At 41.8% G+C, this 16,018-nt stretch overlaps 1 protein-coding gene across 8 annotated transcripts in view; it reads right to left on the minus strand.

The window, feature by feature from the left end:
- The window catches only part of dgkh (diacylglycerol kinase, eta), a 78,426-nt gene that overhangs the window by 41,907 nt on the left and 20,501 nt on the right, over nucleotides 1-16,018 (minus strand). For 3 of the 8 annotated variants that reach the window (XM_077536636.1, XM_077536633.1, XM_077536634.1), the window contains 2 exons: nucleotides 15,193-15,351; nucleotides 10,580-10,660 (listed from right to left, as the gene is read on the minus strand). In XM_077536636.1, coding sequence (XP_077392762.1) covers nucleotides 10,580-10,660; nucleotides 15,193-15,351 — 240 coding nt within the window. Of the gene's footprint in view, nucleotides 1-6,568; nucleotides 6,807-10,579; nucleotides 10,661-15,192; nucleotides 15,352-16,018 lie in introns of those variants that run through there. The other 5 variants (XM_077536642.1, XM_077536635.1, XM_077536637.1 and 2 more) reach the window with 3 other exon arrangements.

Below are 16,018 nucleotides of genomic sequence, written 5' to 3' on the forward strand. Positions count from 1 at the left end.
GTTTTTTGGCCCCCGAAACCGATTCCGATACACAGCTTTGCAGTATCGGCCGATGCCGATACCATAACAATACCAAAGTTGTTTTTTTTCTCAACATGAAAAAGCTGTCCTGCCATTGGTTCAGAGCATTCAAGGGGAATTAGGATATCTTAGATCGACATGCAGTGAGCATGTCACATATTAGTGAATGTTGTGCACGAGCAAGACACAAGATGCTGCATCCAAAGTCCTATATTAGCGTTGGAATTAATGGTATCGGCATGTTACTTGTCAGTAGTCACCGATACCGATACCACTGTTTTAATGCAGTATCGGGGCCTTTGCCGATACCAGTATCGGAACAACACTAATCATTACCCACGGCATGGGTAAATTGCACATATGTGAAGGAACCATTAATGCTGAAAGGTACATACAGGTTTTGGAGCAAAACATGCCACCACCAATTATGCAATGTCTTTTTTTTTTTTTAGGGACGTCCCCAATTATGTTGGCAAGACAATGTCAAGCCACATTATGCATGTGTTACAACAGCATAGCTTCATAGTAAAAGAGTGTGAGCTCTTCAATACTGTTTTAAAAATGTGAATACGCTAAGATTCTACCAGAACCCACCTAAGCATCATAGTGAATGGCCTTTAATTAAATAACTGCAACTAGTGCAAGTTTTACCCTCGTACCTTATATATAAGCCTTACAACCGTCACGCCATAATGACACCCCCTCCATTCCCCCTTCACAAAAATTATCACACATTTGTTCTCACTAATTTACCAGATATCGTTTCAAAAGTCTTCATACTGATTAACTACAAGGAGGCACCAACCCATTTGATTTTAAAGGACATACTAGATGTACACTAATTGAGGAAGCTGTGGTCAAATGTCACTGTATTTTACGGGATATAATTTTCAGCTTCTTTTAATGGCAAGGGTTAAAAAGGAATGCTATTGATTTTGAATGCTACCCACCAAAAGCTACTCTAGAAAGCTGGGGTCATATGACACAACAAAACACGTCCGCCGTTTAATCACCATCAGCCAACTAACAACTGTGAATGTGCCTGATTCTGCACTGATGAATAAGCGCCACCACCGTCAGAAAAAAAAACAGCACCTCATCAATCACTTTAATCATGATTGCAATCAATCTGTCCCAGGAGCTCTAATCAATATCCGCTTACATCTGAAAACAACCTGTATGTGCTTGTGTGTGCGTGTATGCATGTGTCTGATGATGTGTGTGCGTGAGCATTGCCCTTTAATTACCCTCCAGGCTAACCTTGTTAACATTTTCCCCCGTTTATCGTGTGTGTAGACGGCGACTGGCAAATTTTATAAAGTGCATGTGTATGTGTTTCATTGTATGATAGCCCACCAATCACAGTGTTTGACGAGTTAAACCATTTGGTGGAAAAGTGAGAACACCGGCAAATGAAATGCTTGTGGTCATATCATCCATCATCTGTCACAACAATTCCCCTCAACTTTGGTAATTGATGGGGTTTGATTAGAAACCGCCATGATTTATTTTACCACCATTGTTCATCTCTGCTTTTTGCGGTCCAGACTATACAAGTCCTAACAGAAACCCTCCATGTGTTTGTGGCTGTACTACACCGGAGTCTCCTATTTCTCAAATTTTTCATCTCTCCATCAGTGACTATTTTTTCCTTCAATACATCCTGGTAACATTTCATCTCAAAAGTAGGGCAGTGCAACAAAGTGGCAATCAAACGCAAATTTGCGTGAGTTCCTCAGGAAATTGCGGTCCATTCATTTTCTGAAAAATGTTGAACCTAACACTTCTTTGTAGCAAGAATATATAGTAAAACATTGGTGTGGATAAATGTGCAAAAATAACCGCAGACACCTTCACCAGACGAAATCCCTTCTAGTCTTGTAGCTCTAATGGCCAAGTGTCTGAATTATGTCCATATAGTTAGTCATTTTGTATGGTTTAACAGGATCCAAAACAACAATTTGTCAGAAACAATTTAGATTGGAGTTCCACAGGGAAATATTTTAAGTCCATTCAATTTCTATAAAGGTTAACCCTTCTTTTTTCCCTGTAAGAACATCAAGTATAAATTAGGGATGCACGATACTACTATTCTCAACCGATACCGATAAATGAATAATTTAGAAAGTGCCGATGTCGATAACCGATAAGAAAGCCGATAATTGTTTGCAAAATTAACTTAAATACAAATATACTTTCGAGTCCTCCTATAGGTCGAATGATTGCAAACTTGACCACACACGTACTCAGCAATCTTCCACTCAACACTGTGTTCCAACTATGTTTTGAATTTGCATTTTTATTGTTGGAACACCCATGCAACGAGGTGCGTGAAAACCAAATAAAAAGAGAGGGTGAGGAGAGGATTTTATTGATATCTCTGCTTCAAAGACAATCAGTAACTCATTTTGATTGTGCCAAAACAAAATGGTCATGTTTTAAAAATGCAACAAAAAGAACTGAGAGGGTAACATTTTGTGGAGACACAGTTAAGAAAGCCCAACTGTCGACTGCCATGTCACCATGATGCACCCACCGTCTGTCAACATGAGGTCGCGCGCATCATGACATCACAAATATGCAACAAGACCATAGGAGAGGGGAGGGGTTGAAGATTTGGGCACAACTTGAGCCACAAATACAACGGATGGACCAACGTGCCATGTCGATTATTATCGGTGGATTTCTTTATTATCTGGTTTACTGTATGCTATCAAATTGGTCTATAATTGCCGATAATTATCGGCGGATTTCTTTATTATCCGTTTTATCTGTTTGACGTCAAATTAGTTGATAATTGCCAATAATTATCGGCCACCGATGTTATCGTGCATCCCTAGTATAAACTGATAGATTAATACTTGAATGACAGTGAATGACAGTATCGCCACAAATTTTCTCTTGGACGTTCGCACTTAAATTTCCACACACTCCAAAAAATTCTTCACAAAAACTTACTGTGGCTACAAAGTGGCACCCTGCTCTTCATTTACGTCACATTTTATTTTCTATCCCAATACATATTGCGTTCTGCTGTGATGCTGCTTACTTCTAGGCAAAGGCATGAGTTATGTCATTGAATGTGTGTGCGTGTGTCCTGTTTTCCCTGCTGGTGTTGGTTTAAGCGCCGGTGATTGGTTGCCGGGTGAAACAAGAACAGCCGTTTCCCAAATTGGCTGCAGGCATCCCTCAAACGTGGAGAAACTCCCTTGATGACTGACCTTCACAACTGTGCGTGTATGCGTGTGTCTGCGCATGTCTGTGTGAGAATGTGATGTGACGCCTCATTACTATCGACGGCGAGAAACAACACAACACTGATGCACGTGCACAAGCCTTAAGGTGCATTTCAGTGATTTCAAGAGGGTGACGGGAGCAGCCCAAGCTGATCCAATCAGAACGAGTGAGTCAGCGAGAGGAGGCGGATCTTCCATGCCGAGTTTGTGATGGGGATTCGGGTTTGGAGGGGGCTTGAGCCCGCCTTCTCACATGGACTGCAAGGTGCTTCGTCTCTGCGCCACAGCAATGCTGCTTCATCAAGTATTCACACCTAATCTTCTTTCTCTATGGCTCTTCATTGGGTCCTCATTTACATATATGGACACTAGAATGATGCTAGAGACTCGTAAATGTTCTAATATCAGGTACAGTATATCAGGGAGAGGTCTCAGAAGAGTCTCTGGCAGTGCAACACTCTAGTGCAACATTTTTATTATTATTATTATTTGCCTTACTCAAAGGCAATCAATGTGACTGTGCTAATGAAGAACACTGTCTGGTGTCTGAATTTGGGCTCCGGCTTTCCTGTTTGCAAATTGCAGGTTGTCCTCGTCCTTTACGTGGATTTTCTCCAGCTATTCCGGGTTATTTCCACATTCCAAAAACATTGCACGTTAGGGTGATTGAAGACTCAAAATTGTTTTTAGGTGTGAATGTGAGTGTGAAAGGTTGTCTTTGTTTGTCCATACATAATGTGTCCTGCACCAATCCAGTGTGTAGCCTGTGCGAAGGCAGCTGGGATACATGTCACGAGGCTCGAAATATCAATAACTTCATTTGGGAAGCAACCTAATTTTGTGGAGCAATTATTTTGCAGGTTAATCCCAGGGACCTGAAGCAAGGGTTTTATAAAATAATAAAAATATTAGGGCTGGGAATCTTTGACTGTCTCACGATTCGATTTGATTACGATTTTTGGGTCTATGAATCGATTCAGAATCGATTTTCGATTCTCGATTCAAATGATTTTCGATTCAAAATTATTTGATTGACAAATAATTTCTGCTTCATTTTACAGATATGCACAACATTATCATGATCTACTCCAGTCTGCTTTGCAAGACAAAAAGACAAATAGTGACGACATTAAAGTGTCTTTTTTTTTTTTTAAACATTTATTAATTTTGTATTGTAAGTGCCTTTTTCCACAAAAACAGCCTGTGGGCTACAACTGCCTTTTCCCCTTCTTCTTCATTTCTAATTTAAATAAAAGCGATTTTTGGATATTAATATCGATTCAATTCGATTAATAAATGAGAATCTCGATTCTTTTATGAATCGATTTTTTTGGCACACCCCTAATAAATATGCTTATACAATTAATGAACAATTCGCTTTCTTTTCTACATAAACAACTGTTTGATTTTGTTAATTAACCTTGTGTATAGTAGAAAACTGTATTTTAAAGTCTATTTTAGGCGGACCCTACACATAAAGATAAAAATCCAGGCATTCAACAGTCGCAATGTGTGTTGGCTGCTATGATAATCTTAACACAATACTTCACACACAGAGAGAGGAGTCTCTTCCACCACTGGTCAAGGAATCAGTCCTCCGATGCACAGCTCTTGCATAATCACACACGAAAGCACAAAGAACACTAAGAGTAAAACAAGTAAACACTTGTATGCCTCTATGGTTACTCAGTGTTTCCGAACAGGATCGGAGGTGGGATTGTTGCAACAAAGGCAATGTCGGATACATTGCGTTCATGTCACAGTCCACAACCATTCGGAGCAACTCCACAATGTGTTTCACCAGCAGTAGCAAGCTAAAGCTCATTGACAGCTAGCTGGTGTGGCACCAAGCTAAGAGCTTGCCTCAAGCGATTGATTCTTAATGCCTCAGTATACTTCTGCGTCAGGCTCACGCGGAGACTTTACGGCAGAGCTCCACTCGGGTGTTTGCCTTCCAACTTGTGCACAATACACATCACAATACACATCGGTGTCTGCTGTAGTTTCACTCCAAGTCCGGATGTCGCTACAGCTAGGACGCCACAGAGTGGAGATTCCTCTGCATTTTATGACGATTTCAGGAAGTTCAATTCAATTCAGGAACATGAAACAAGATAGTAGGCTCATCACCATGGCAATTATTTCTTGCCAATTTGCACCAGTGTTGGCCGTAAACTCGCCAAAACACAACAGCCACGCGCTTAGCGAACAGTTTTTTTGTCCCCCCCGACTCTCGTCCCACGCAAATATCCACATGTACAGCCGTGGTCTCCGGGCAGGAAGTAGATTTGCGCTGCCAAACACAGTTGCCTTCACGGAAACTATCTAGGCGGGGTGCGGGGAGGGAGAAAAAGAAAAAAAAAAGCAGAGTACACCATCGAACGGACCAATCACGAGCGAGTTACGCCCGGCCAGCTACGACGTTCAAGAATTGGTGACATGTGCGCTGCACCCGGCCACGAGCTATGCGGCACTTAAAATTCATGGCTCGTGTACATCATGTGATCTACTCCGGTCATTAACGCAAGAGCAAACGCAGTAGCATAAATGAAGCTTTATTTGTGGTATTTAATGTATTTTGATGAGCCGCAAAATGCTCATTTTATTTTTGCATAATGCAATGTGAAACTGCTTATTTTGAGCCTTGGCTCAAGCATACTGATGAACCAAATGAAGATAAGCCGTATAGAAAATGTATGTACGTATGTGAATGAATAGGCCAATGTTTACATTGTGTGTAGGTAAATGTACAGACAGAAGTCCACATTGTTCATACATACAGTACTGTATATGAATGGTCAGAATGTGAACTGACAAACAAATGCGCAATGTGGCTGTATGTGTCGTGTATCCAAGTGCCCACTTCAGAGCGCAGACATTTGGCCATGTCGAGACTTTTGAAGTCGGCTGAGACCACTCCCACAACGGTGCAGGCCTACCAATCAATCAATCAATCAATCAATCAATCAATCAATCAATCAATCAATCAATCAAAATCACCACGGATCACAGTCCCAATACACTGTTCAATAAAAATCACGCACAATCAAAACTTCATAAAATGTTTTGTTCATACTAAATCAAAAGTATTTGCCATTCGCAAGTTATTCATTAGTCATTAATTGATTCCCGCAAACTGCAGTGAAGTCAGTTTTGCAAATCACCATGTTGTTAATGCCGTCCATTTGAAAGTCTCCCGGGAATAAACACCGAAACATTCTACTAATGCCTTGGTTAAAAATGTATCTCTGACTCTGCAGCAGCAACACATGCAGCACACACGCAGTCGAGCCTAAACATCTTCATATCACCTTAAAGCGATCATCCAGGCAGCACCAACCTGTACAGCGGGCGCCGGCACTCATCATCACAGGAGCGATGGACGGACCCCAAACAGCAAATCTTTCTCTGCAACTCTTCTCGTAATGTCTAACGCCCACCGCCGCCTCTCGGCTAGCGTGACTCTCGACGCACGTGTATTCGACCCTTGCTTGGCACGCCGTGTTACCTTCCACACTGCAGGCAGCCACATAGCATCACTGCAGGATTTCCCCTCCTGTTCTTCTTTGCCTCACTGTGCCTTCGCTAGTTCCCCCTCAGTTGTAGCCCCCACCAATCACACTTTATATCCTCACACTGTAAATTACTTTCTGATCTATTTTGGGTTTTCTCCTTCATCCATATCATCAACAATCTGCCCCCCCACACCCACCCACTCGCCCTTCATAATGAGATCCTGATGCTGAGCGCCCATCTCCATATTCTTTGGCACGCAGGCATTTTTATTAAGTCTGCTGCGCGCACACATTTGAAGACACACTCACACGTGCCGCAGCTACAGTTAATCTCACTTACGGATACAGCCGACGACAGGTCATTCCCATGCAGGCATTTCAAAGGCGTATGAAGCTAAAAATAGCAGCACGCTCTCCTCAGGGCACTGTTCTTCCAACACAACTCCCCCTTACCCCCCTCCTTGTTTCTTAAAATAGCATCACCCAGGATGAGTGAAGACATTTTTAGAAGCAGTCTATTTTTTATCCTCACTACTGATATTTCAGGTTTGTTACATCACACACACGGTGCTTGCTTCCAGGAAATGTCAGCTGTGCTTCCCCAAGTGAAGAGGCCAAAAATAAGCAAAATATAATCTAAAAATATACCGGAAATACTCAAGCTCTTGTAGAGTAGGAATATTTTTTGTAATCATCCGCAACATGATGAAATTATCTCGACACAAATTCGTAATACCTAGAAAATATTGTGTTGAATAATTTGTAATTATTTAGGCTATGGGTACAAACCTATGGAATAACAAAATTCAATTTCAAGCTATGGATTTTTTTTTTTTTCAAAAGACGAAATTTTTTCATCAAGAATCAACAGCATTTTGTTTAAATAACACACGTCATACATTTTCTTTAGTCAAGATTAGACCACCAAGGCCCCCCGACCCCCCATAAACAGTATGTTGTTTCTGTCAGGTTTGTGTGGGGGTTGAAGGAAAGTGGCCCAAAAAAGCGGCTGGCAGCAAAGGCAGCAAGGCAGTGATGAAGTCCAAAAGGGTTTTTAATTTAACAAAAATGATTTGGTGAACATGGCACTAGCAGGCAAAACAAAAACAACAAAGTCCATAATCAAAGTGATAAACTACACAAGAGATATGCCGTGGCGGCAGCAGGGCATGGATAAATGACAATGGACTGAAGCCCCGTTCATACGAAAGCCCGTTTCAATGTATCCGCACAAGGCTTAGTTGTTTGAAACCCATCACTTTTGAAACCGGGCTTCAGAGTGGAAAGATTTCAAAACGCGCCCCGTATGTTCTAATGTGGACACCATATGTAGGATAGCTACTCCTCCGGTGCTGACGTAATTCTCCCATGACTGCGCCCGAACCGCCAGTCTGTCAACAACAATGGCAGATAGCCGTGTCGTCGTCGTTTTGCGAAACCTCCTTAGCTTGCTTGTGCTTTTACAGCAGAATGTTTTGCGTGATGTACTTGAATCACCCGGCATAGTCACTTCTCCTGTGTTGTGTTCGTCTCACTGATCTGTATATATAACTGGATAGCCAATAGTCCATACACGCCTGTGCAAGCCAATGAAGCCATGGGGCAGCCATCTTACTCCTCTCATCTCGCGAGCAACTTACTGTTTTAACTACTTTGAAGACCCCCTTTTCTTTTATGGCTCAGTTTCCTAGACCCCAATATTAGATTTGGCAGTCACCTTTTGTTGAATTACAGTTGTACTTCCCTCTCCCAAGCCACTTCAACCAGCTCCTCCGGCGGGATCCCAAGGTGTTCCCAGGCCAGCCGAGAGACATTTGCTGCTTTTCCATTAGTCCCACATGGCACGCTACCACACCATACCACACCACACCACACCACACCACACCACACCACACCACACCACACCACACCACACCACACCACACCCGTCGCTTTTCCATTACAACTGGCGCACGGCGGGAAGGGGGCAGCAACATTTGAACTGTCCAAGCCAAGCTTGAACTACCGCAGTGCGTGCGGATCTGCCATAACATTTCACGAGTGGCAAGTCGCGCCAACATTGAACCATATTTATAATTTAATATGGACCACCATGGATGAAATATAGCGATTCAGGACTGGCTCGCAAAGCTATTTCTGAATGGAGAACACAAGACCAGCCAGCGTTGTGCACTCGCGATTTTTATATAAACCACAAACATTACAAATCCATCCACAACTACCTTTTAAACTGTAAATATGGTTCAGCGTTGTTGTAAAACATTATTATATTTATTGTATATACTGTATTTTTATGATTTCGGCGAAGACCAGCGGGCACCTCTGCCTCTCTCGCATAAAACAAGGAAATGGGCGTGTGCTACGGCGTTGCTTTGCTGCGTTGCTGTCGGCCAATCAGATGACAGATGACGACATGGCCCCGCTAGTCCCCCGATGACCGGCGCTGCAGAACTACTGCCGAAAGGGTTCTAAACAGCGGTTACAACTAGTGTTGTTCCGATGCCGTTTTTTGGCCCCCGATACCGATACCCACCTTTGCAGTATCGGCCGATACCGATACCATACCGATACCTACGTTTTTTTTCCTCAACATGAAAAAGCTGTCCTGCTATTGGTTCAGAGCATTCAAGGGCCAATAGGATATCTTAGATCGGCATGCAGTGAGCATGTCACATATCAGTGAATGTCGTGCACAAGACACAAGATGCTGCATCCAAAATCCTATATTAGAGTTGGAATTAATGGTATCAGCATGTTACTTGTGAGTAGTCACCGATACCGATACCACTGTTTTAATGCAGTATCGGCACCTCTGCCGATACCAGTATCTGTATCGGAACAACACTAGTTACAACGGAACCGCTTGGCCCCGAAAAGGTCCCATGGAGACGCTAACAACCGGGGACAAAAAATGCTGCTTCGGTGTGGAACCGGTCCGGTGGAAAAGCGCCAATATTCTCTCCAGCGTGTCCCGGGTCATTCCTGAGGATCTCCCGCCGGTGGGACATGCATGCCCGGAACACCTCTCCAGGGAGGCGTCCAGGAGGCATCCGAATCAGAGCCACCTCAACTGGCATAATTATTTACATCACATCATCATTATTCACAAATCTAATTAGAATTTTGAGCAATTGAGCTTTTTTTCAACATGGCCCTGGTTAATCTCCTTTGCTCTGCTGCTACCTGCTGGCCGTTTGAGTAATTACAACCATTTCTTCAACCGTTCTTTGCAGTTGAGAGGCTGCATCAAAGCTTTCTTTATGCTCTAGCATTAAAAAAAAAAAAAATGGGAAAAAACTGTATTAATACATCTTTGGGGCACTTAAAATATTCAAAATAGAACATATTTATATGTTTTTTTTGGGGGGGAGCAAATGACCCAATGGAGCTCAATAGAGCTCTTTTCTGGCTCTTCTTCCTGCTGGTAATTCTGCTTCATTTCTACGAGTAGAACTCAGTGCATGCTGTGGCACAATGTGGTACTACACTGAAGGCGTGCAACTTAAAGTCAGACTTGCTCCTATACTGTTAAAAAAATAAAAATAAATAGTGGCAGGCGGCACATTTCAGACCTGGGCCTTCAGTGGCTATAACCAGCTATACCAGATAACCTTGGACTGAACACCACCGGTCAATCTCATCTGAAATAATCCACAAGAATACATTTCTAAACTTCTAAACTATTTTAACACTAACTTTGGTATTGAGAATTCTGAAGGCATGAGTGAGATGAACCTCCCAAATCCGGACTGAATCTCCCACCCAACGTGTGTGGTGTAGTGGGGTGTGGTAAGAAGGTGAACTCACTGTGAAGCTGTTGTTGACATTCTTGGTACTGGACTCTGCAACGCTGGCGTCTGACAGGTCCACCTCATCAAAGATAAGAGACTGCAGGAAAGGTGGAGACGAGGGTTACTGTTCACTTTCTTACTCAATACATTGAATGTAACATTTTTACTGTGATTACTACAACAACAATGATGAGAGAAACACCTTATCATGGGTAAAGCAAGGCAGACCTGGAATGAATGGGGTGAGAGTGAAAGCATTTTCGATGTGCACTTTGTCAACCAATCAACACAAAAACTGATGGCAGTGTTTTGGAGCTGCTATATGGCACCTCTAATGGAAATAGCACCTTCTCTGAGGGTGCCATGTGCACACATAAAAATAGATGAAGTGAAGAACCAAGAATCTCCGCTGTGGTTTCAGAGCAAAAATAACTGATTTGAGCAACATCCAGTCCAGTAGTCAAGTAATGTAAGGATTGCCAAGGCTGGGCAATGTCCTACATTTTTAGACTCAAGGGAAGCACAAGGACTCTGGTGAAAACCCCTTGAGAGGTTCACTTTGGCATCCATGCCACACGAAACCATTAACTTTGCTTGCAAAATGGTTGGCAAGAATATTTAATTTATGTAGCTGCAGTCCAATGAAAATCTTGCATCTAAAAGTTGCATGTTTTATTTTGTCCAGCAAAACAAAACTACAAAGGCTGTTAGTAGAGCACAGATCTCCACCAAGTCCCTCTGACTGTTATGGTAAAAAAAAAAAATCATGACATGCTGTATCAATGTAGCAAGAATCCACATCAAAACCCAATTGCAATGGGTCTTTCCGAGGCCCATGTGCCACCACTCTCTAAAACCTTTGTGGATCTCCCAACTTTCAGCATATAAACAAACAAAATAGAATGACATTCAGTAGACTGTAAGCATGTACTGTACATCTGACTTAATAGATTGAAAAACAAAAAAAAACAAAAAACATAAATTCCTCCATCGGCAATTTCAAACCAACTGGAAACAAATATTCACACATTCTTCCATGTACTACTGCTCTGAAAATACTGTGGAAACCATGTACAATATCTCCCAAATTCTGTATTTTGTTTTTATCAAGTAAATTACCTGCATCAAAACCAAAATGTGATGACTTCTTTTTGGCCCTTGTGCTGCCCCAAGTCTAGCGCACAGCACAGTCTAAAACTGTGCGCATTGGTGGAGTTCTATTCTTCATTCTATTGGCATTTTCATTAGAAAGAGGCATTTGCACCGGTGTAAGAGTGAATACAGCCGACATGCCTCCGGGCCAATAGAAGCGCCTTGTCTCATTCCTTTTAAATTCAGCGCAGAACAGGCGCACGGTTTACATGGCGGAAGCATAATAGACTTGCTGGAGTCGAACTGTGGATGATGAGTTGGTTGCTGTGAAGTAGTGGTCTCTTGGAAACCGCCTTCCACCCCCTGTCATGTTTCTGTACGTAACAACTCACCCCACACACACCCACAAATATACAGCCGTGGATGTGCTGCGGCCAAGGGAGTGCTTTTAAAAATATAAACTGGATAATAATAACAACAATGTATTCAATGAATTGATTTCTGCAATATTCAGAGGGAGGGATGCACATCAGTGTTATATTTATAAATGAAGTACGATGACAGCCACCACACATATCAGTGCAGAATCTGTCTTAATACACCTCAATTAACTCATTTGCTCCCAATAACGTGTAAATACGTTTTTTTTAATGTTGCAAGTGTCCCAAAGACGTATTTATATGTTTGTTTGTTTTGTTTGTTTTTTATGCTAGAGCATACAGAAGGCTTTGAACGGTTGCAGAAATGGTAGTTATTACACAAAAGGCCAGCAGGTGGCAGCAGAGCAAAGGAGATCAACCAGGGCCATCTAGAAAAAAAGCTAAATTACTTACAATTTTAAATAATTTGTGAAAACTGATGAAACTTAGCTCTCTTCTAATGCTAATTGCTGCAAAACGGAAACAGATAGAAACATACTTTTTTTTCCTGATGAAAGAAGAGACTTTAATCTTTCTTTTGGTTGGTTCCATGCTTTTATAGCAATTGAACACAATATTCTGTGGGCCTTACAATATCAGTCAAAATCCAGTAAAACAGCCGGGAGCGAACGAGGTTGCTTCTGTGAAAATGGCTGGGAGTGAATGAGTTAAATTGACGAAAATCGCGTTCCACATTAGCACAATTTAGACGTGCTCCGAGCTGGTCTAAAGTCTAGTCTACTTTCCGTCACCAAGTAATTAGTACTGGGGGCATGCAAAAGGAAACGCCCTCGGTCCGCTAGAATCTGCCAAATTCCCAAACACGGTAAACTAGACTTGCCCTGGCATGAAAATCAAGATGTGCTTGTTTTCATGCCAAGTGCAGGCGTACTGTCTATGAAAATAGAGTTCATGGTATTTTGCAGTTTCACTTTTTAAACATTAATAATTCCTTATTGGGATTCTTAGTTTTGGGTTTTCACAGTCTTTATTTGCCCCTGAGGCAGCTGCTGCACCATTGCCTTCTAAGACTTGCCGGTTAACTCTTGCAACTTGGGACTGTTCTCCCCGGTGTGCGTGGGTGTACTGCTGGTGAACCAAGCTTCCTTCCGCAAAACCAAAAATATACACATGCTACATTTCATTGGAGGCGGTCGGTTTCCTTTAGTTTGTCAACACACTATGTGGCAGGGGTCATAAGGCAATACAAGGATATGAAAGAGTTAAAGACACCAACAGCCACATACATTCCAAATAAGACCAAATGATCCGGACCTTTTAAGCGATAACTCATTTTGTTCCATCAGACAGGAAATGAGCTTGACCACATAATAGCAGTACTACAAATCCACTGTGTTTTCTTTGTGGTTGCTGCAGCAAAATGTATATTAAATGTGAAGGGCATGTTGGCAAGCGCTAACATGTATTTGACTCAATGGTTGATAAGGTGGTTGTCCATCAGAGCAGCAGATGGATAATTAGCCGGACCAGGAGAACACACGACATCCTGAACTGTGATGTGCAAGACACACATTAGGGATCCTAATGTGTGCGTGTGTGTGTGAATTGGCCAAAAAGTGCCAACCCAAACACCCTCTTGGCCACTTGGTTGCGTCATATGTGTATGTTGTATGGCTTTTTACAGTTCCTTTGACACTCCCAGTCACACACAAACTTGTGTTTCCACACTAATAACACACACGCACATGCACACGTGCACACAATGGTGTCTTGAGGTAAGCTATAATGGAAGCTGACAGCAATAGTGGACAAAGGCAAAGTTTTTCAGACCCCCTAGTACCAACAGTACTGTGCAAAAGTCCGAGGCCACCGTGTCATTTTAGCCATGCTACAGTATAATGAGCATACACACATTGTATATATAGTAGCTACAATGGCACTTGAAGCAATACCAGAGTAAGGTTGAGCAGCATTTAGAACACACAATATTTAACTTCAAGAGTCTATCATATACAACGAAAGATGACAGTCGGACAAGCAACATAGTGCACAAACAATGGAAGCATTACTTATTTTTAACTAAATATTTGTTTTTACCACCAAACCTGGAATTAGAGCTCGACTGATACTGAACTTTTGAACCCAATAGCAGTATTCAGGATATTCCGTGGAATTAATATAAAGAATGTTGAAGTTGAATAAGCCATATATACATTTTAGTTGCAGTATTTGTAATTATGCAATTACTGGTCGATGAATTAAAACAGACAAATGTTGCTGTATCAAATTCTAAGAAAACACAGTTTAGTCATTTGATTTAAAATCAAATAAATGTTGCATTTGTGTATTTGAGGTTTATGCAGCCGAGTACACAAAGTTCTTGCAGAAAAATATTGCGAGAAAATACTGTCGAGCACATTTGTCAAACTCAAGGCCTGGGGGCCATATCTAGCTCACGACATCATCTTATGTCGCCCGCAAAGGCAAATCATGCGAGTCGACTTCATGCTTCTTGCAAATTGTCTTCACTTTTAACAACAGTCAGTTATGAAATATTGCAAGCATTTTGTGTTACCAATCCCCCCTTTTAAAATAAATTTAAAAATATTTGAATAAACAACTATTTACTGGCTTCTGATTTCAAAACTAGCTATCCATTAATAAGTTGTGCATATGTGATATGGCGATCATACATTTATGGTTCATAGTCATAACAGCCCTCCAAGAAATAAAATGTAACTAGGATGTGGCCAGCAACAAATATTATTTCGACAACCCTGCTGCAGAGCATTTCTTGAAATGATAGTAATTTGCCATCCCACAAAAAAGATCTGTTTAAAGTAAATGAGTTAACCTGTGTAAAGTGAAGCAGTGATCTAAAGATGTAAGCCATAATGATTGTGTTTTTAAGCATACACACGCAGTCAATGCAGAAATAGTCCAATTGTAAGAAAATATAGTATTATGATTTCCAACTAAACGCAAGTCAAATGTGTGATATATCAGCCGGGCTCTAATTGGGTCTTCACACAATAGGGATGCAATAATGTCATATGAAAACAAATTTAAGCAATGAGTAAGCAAAACTAGACCCCATGATGTCACCATACAAGTGCATCTCGGCAGGTGATGGGCTTAAGGCTGGTACTGTGCTGACCCGAATTCTCACTAGGCCCTCCTCAGATCCGCTGGCACCCAGAGGTGGGGGTGAGCGCCGCGCGCCACTCCAGCACACTGACAGAGCTCGCCAGCATATGCGGCTCCGGGACGCCCGACGCAGCGCTCGCTCTTGCCAGCGGGCCAATGCGCTGCCGGACTAGCACATGCATACGCACGTCGTATAGGGGCCGGAAAGTGGTGAAGGGGCCAGGGGTGGAAGTTAAAAGTAAAAGAAGAATGAGGAGAAAATAAGAATATAGTGATGTGATGTTCTATTCATACATTAACAGTCATGCAATTTATATGAGAATAAAAATTATAAAATAATAATATAGTATCAGGGGTCACCAAACTTTTTGAAACTGAGAGCTATTGTACTTCTTGGCTACTGATTAGTGTGAAGGACTACCAATCTGAGACACACTCCTGAAGTAACAAATACCTCAAATGAGCTTTTATCAAATGTTCTTATGAAATGTTACTATTAATAGTGAATGATACGTGTATGTGATATGATTTATTTACAGATACTGCCTGGAAGAGGGAAGTCTGGGCTTTCCTGCTAAAGATGTTAACCCCGCTATCTAACTCCATGTAAGCTGCGGAAAACAGATGGCTGGAGATAGAGATATCAGAACACAAAACAATATTTTCTACAAATCTACACCAGTGTTTACATATTCAAATGATAACCTATGCAACACTAGAAATTCACAATGTCCCATCACTCCTGATCTATTTTTGGAGCAGGCCCGTGGGCTAGTACTCATGAATGTAGGGTGCTGTACACTAATGTACTGTTGGCAATGAATGTTACAGTGTTC

Source organism: Festucalex cinctus, chromosome 11, assembly GCF_051991245.1.
Source record: "Festucalex cinctus isolate MCC-2025b chromosome 11, RoL_Fcin_1.0, whole genome shotgun sequence".
NCBI lineage: Eukaryota > Metazoa > Chordata > Actinopteri > Syngnathiformes > Syngnathidae > Festucalex > Festucalex cinctus.